This window comes from Mastomys coucha, unplaced genomic scaffold (genome assembly GCF_008632895.1).
Source record: "Mastomys coucha isolate ucsf_1 unplaced genomic scaffold, UCSF_Mcou_1 pScaffold22, whole genome shotgun sequence".
Taxonomy (NCBI): Eukaryota; Metazoa; Chordata; class Mammalia; order Rodentia; family Muridae; genus Mastomys; species Mastomys coucha.
The window spans coordinates 114,832,072-114,835,759 of NW_022196905.1; the positions used below are offsets into that span (position 1 = coordinate 114,832,072).

Below are 3,688 nucleotides of genomic sequence, written 5' to 3' on the forward strand. Positions count from 1 at the left end.
CCACAGTGTGAGAGCTGAGCCACAGTGTGAGAGCTGAGCCACAGTGTGAGAGCTGAGCCACAGTGAGAGGGCTGAGCCGGTGCTCACTGCTAAGCATGAGCAACTGGGCTGTGTTCCTGAGACCCACCAAGAATGGTAGAATGAGAGGGCAGCTCTTGATGGTCTCTTCTAACCTCCACAGTCAAGTCATGCTCTTGTATGACCTGGGTTCAGTCCCCAGTACCACGTGGCAGCTCACAACCATCGCTAACTCCAGTTCTAGTGGCTTTGATCCCTCTTCTGAAATCCATAGGTACCCACATACTTGTATGCATAAATTCTTGTAAGCTCACATACACATACATAAATTTAAAAAAAAATGGAGTTGTGCATGGGGGTATATGAGTTTAATCTTAGCTTTTAAGAGACAAAGGCAGGTGGATGTCTTTGAATTTGAGGCCAGGTTGCTCTACATAGTTTTAAACCTGCCAAGACTACATAGTGAGATACTTCTTTAAAACAAAACAAAACAAAACAGGGACCAAAAAATAAAACCAATTTCCAATGAAAATATGGAAAGCCTGGTGTAGTCACAGATGCCCTGCAACCCCAGCCCTTAGGAGGGAGGCAGAAGTGGACCTGGTGTAGTCGAAGATGCCTGTAGGAGGCAGAAGTGGAGCATTAGAGCTAGAGTTCACCATCTAGTAGGTGTTTGGTGAGCTCACAGCTAGTCTGGGATATGCAAGACCTGGATCAAACAAAACAGAGGGAAAAGTAATCATTTTTGTGGAAAATTAGAGAAATTGATATGAACTCTATGACTTGACCACCCTGAAAATCCCACTGGCGGTAACTGCCAGTCCTGCGTATGTCACTTGTCTGGTCTGAGTTTCCTAAAACACGTTTCTGTGAGTTCAAGGCCAGCCTGGTCTACAGAATGAGTTCCTAGACAGCCAGGGCTACTCAGAGAAACTTTGTCTCAAACAAACAAACAAACAAACTAAAAACAAACAAAAAAAATGAAATAAGAAAGAGCTGGTGGTGGTGGTGCACGCCTTTAATCCCAGCACTTGGGAGGTAGAGGCAGGCAGATTTCTGAGTTCGAGGCCAGCCTGGGTCTACAGAGTGAGTTCTAGGACAGCCAAGGCCACACAGAGAAACCCCGTCTCAAAAAAATCCAAAAAAAAAAAAAAAAAAAAAAAAAAAAAAGAGAGAGAGAGAGAGAATTATATACAGACATAGAAAGACTCTTGGCAAAGGGAGAATAGGCTAGGTGGTCTGGGCTAGGTGCTCTAGCATTTCCAAAAAAACAAGACTCAGAGAAGCTATGTAGAGATAGTTCAGTAGTATATATTTTTTAAAATCAGAAAATAGCTATGAACTGAACAGGTAAGGGCTGTTGCCTTGTGTCTGTGCCATCCTCTCCTGTTCAGTCGGCCATAGCTGCTGCTGCTGCTTAGTCGGGCTTTGTAACGTGGTACATTTTAACTGTGCTGGGCTAAGATGCTAGGACAAGGCCACTTGTCCGGTTTGAACATGCTGTGGTTTGTCTCATCTTACTCACCGCCTGTCCATTCGCTTTTTACTGTTGTGTTTTCTCTTTAGCTGTGCTCAGATCTACCAAGGCAGTCCTCCACCCGGGCAGCGTCTGGGCCTCCAGGAGCGCTCTTGTGCTGGATGGGATGGGAGCTAGGCCTTGCTGCTAGACACACAGTGCCTTCCCTGTGAAATACTGCGTATTTCTAGCTGCACTCCAGACTCTGGCCTCCCAAATCAAATTCCTACCTGCCATCCAAGAGGAGCTCACTGCACTGAGTTTCTACTGGCCATATCATTTCATCTGGAAATGTGTCATTAAATATACATGTCCCGTCATGTTGTCTATGTAAGTGTGCATTATTCATCACAAGGCTGGAAACTAATCTTATGGCCTCTTCTGCCTAGGAGTTAAAGACCAGTATTTTGGCTCTTGCCACCCAGATCCTGACTGGATGTGATGAGGTACTGGAAATGCTGCAGCAGGTCACCACTGCCCTCATAAACAGTGACATACCTGACCGAGAGCAGAGGTGAGCATGGGGATTGCCTGCTGTGGCTTAGGAGACCCCTTAGAATGGACCTCCAGGTGATTATCTAGTGTACAAGCATGTTTGCAAGAAGGGGCTGAGATGGTATTATAAAGCCAAGGGCAGCGGCCCACTTTACTGTGCTTTTAGATGAGACCTGGTGAGCAAATTCTGCTGCGCAGCTGGGCCTCTAGCACGGTTGTTTCCTCTCCTTTCCTTTTTCTTTCTCTTTTTCTTTTTCCTTTTATTTTGATTTCTTCATTCCTTTTTTGCTTCTTTCCTTCCTTCCTCTCTGTCTCTTATTTCATGTATTCATTCATTCATTCATCATTCATTTTTGAGACAGGGTCTCTCTATATTAGCGCTAGCTGTCCTGGGACTCATTATATAGACCAGGCTTGAACTCACAGAAATCCACTTGCCTTTGCCTCCCATGTTCTGGGATTAAAGGTGTGCGCCATCACTCCCAGCTCAGATTTGCCTTTCAACCATTTGCCTTAGTGCTGTGCTGAGTTCCTTTGGGGAGGAAGTGACTTAGTGCTGCACAGAGGAGGGCACTGACAGCGCATCAGCATTGACTCACGTTGGCCTTCCAGACTCAGGGGACCTATAGAGAGTGAGGCTCTTCCACAGTAGCAGCCCTTCCTCTGCCATGCTTGCTTTTCAAGATATTACACACTAGATTTTTATAATTTGGACACTGAGATATGTTGACCTCATGTGAACCTGCTCTAGTCTTTGCCTCAGTGTGTCTGTCCTTGTCTCAGTTGTTGCCCGTTTGTAGATGGTAGATGGGAATTGAGCTGAGAACACTATTTAAAGTATGCCTATTTAGTAGTCAGATTCACACACAAAGAAAGTTGAGCAGTAGTTACCGAGGCCAGAGGAGGGAGGTATTACCAAACAGGTGTAGAATTTGGGTTTTACAGGATAAGTAGAGTTAGAAACATGGACAGTAATAGTGGTTAGAAACATGGACAGTAATAGTGGTTGTACATTATTCTAATCCTGAGATTTATGCTTCAAAGTGGCTAGGATAATAAATTATATGTTAGGCATTTTACCACCATAAAAATTATTTTGGTGGTAGCGCACGCCTTTAATCCCAGCACTTGGGAAGCAGAGGCAGGTGGATTTCTGAGTTCAAGGTCAGCCTGGTCTACAGAGTGAGTTCCAGGACAGCCAGGGCTACACAGAGAAACCCTGTCTCAAAAAAAAAAAAAAAAAAAAAAAAAAATTAAACAAATCTGCCTGTTTCTATGATACACATGAGCCTCAGTTGCTATTCAGGAGTCAAGGTCTCAGAGGATGAGCTGGCATATCCACTTTGTAGCCCTTCACCTTCCTGTCAAACCCAGCACAGGACAGAGGCATAAGCCCAGAGCCCAGAGTGCTGGAAGGGCACTGACCACTTAGGGAAGTCGCAGCATTTCAGGACCTGTTTATGAAGGGCTGGGAAGGGCCTGGAGATGCTTGCTCTGGGTTCCTTCTCCTTTCCCTCAGTGGTGGGGTTTTGATAGAACCGACTAGTTTAAAGAGAGAATGTGTAAGAGAATGGGCCAAGCACAGGATGAAGTGGTTGTGTAAGGAAAAATTAAAGCTTTAAACCTGTGCTGACTAGGAAGAAAAGTTATGGGCCTAAG

At 45.0% G+C, this 3,688-nt stretch overlaps 1 protein-coding gene across 1 annotated transcript in view; it reads left to right on the forward strand.

Moving 5' to 3' along the window:
• The window catches only part of Hectd4 (HECT domain E3 ubiquitin protein ligase 4), a 160,857-nt gene that overhangs the window by 77,408 nt on the left and 79,761 nt on the right, over positions 1-3,688 (forward strand). Inside the window, 1 exon segment of the mRNA XM_031391135.1 lies at positions 1,924-2,048. Coding sequence (XP_031246995.1) covers positions 1,924-2,048 — 125 coding nt within the window.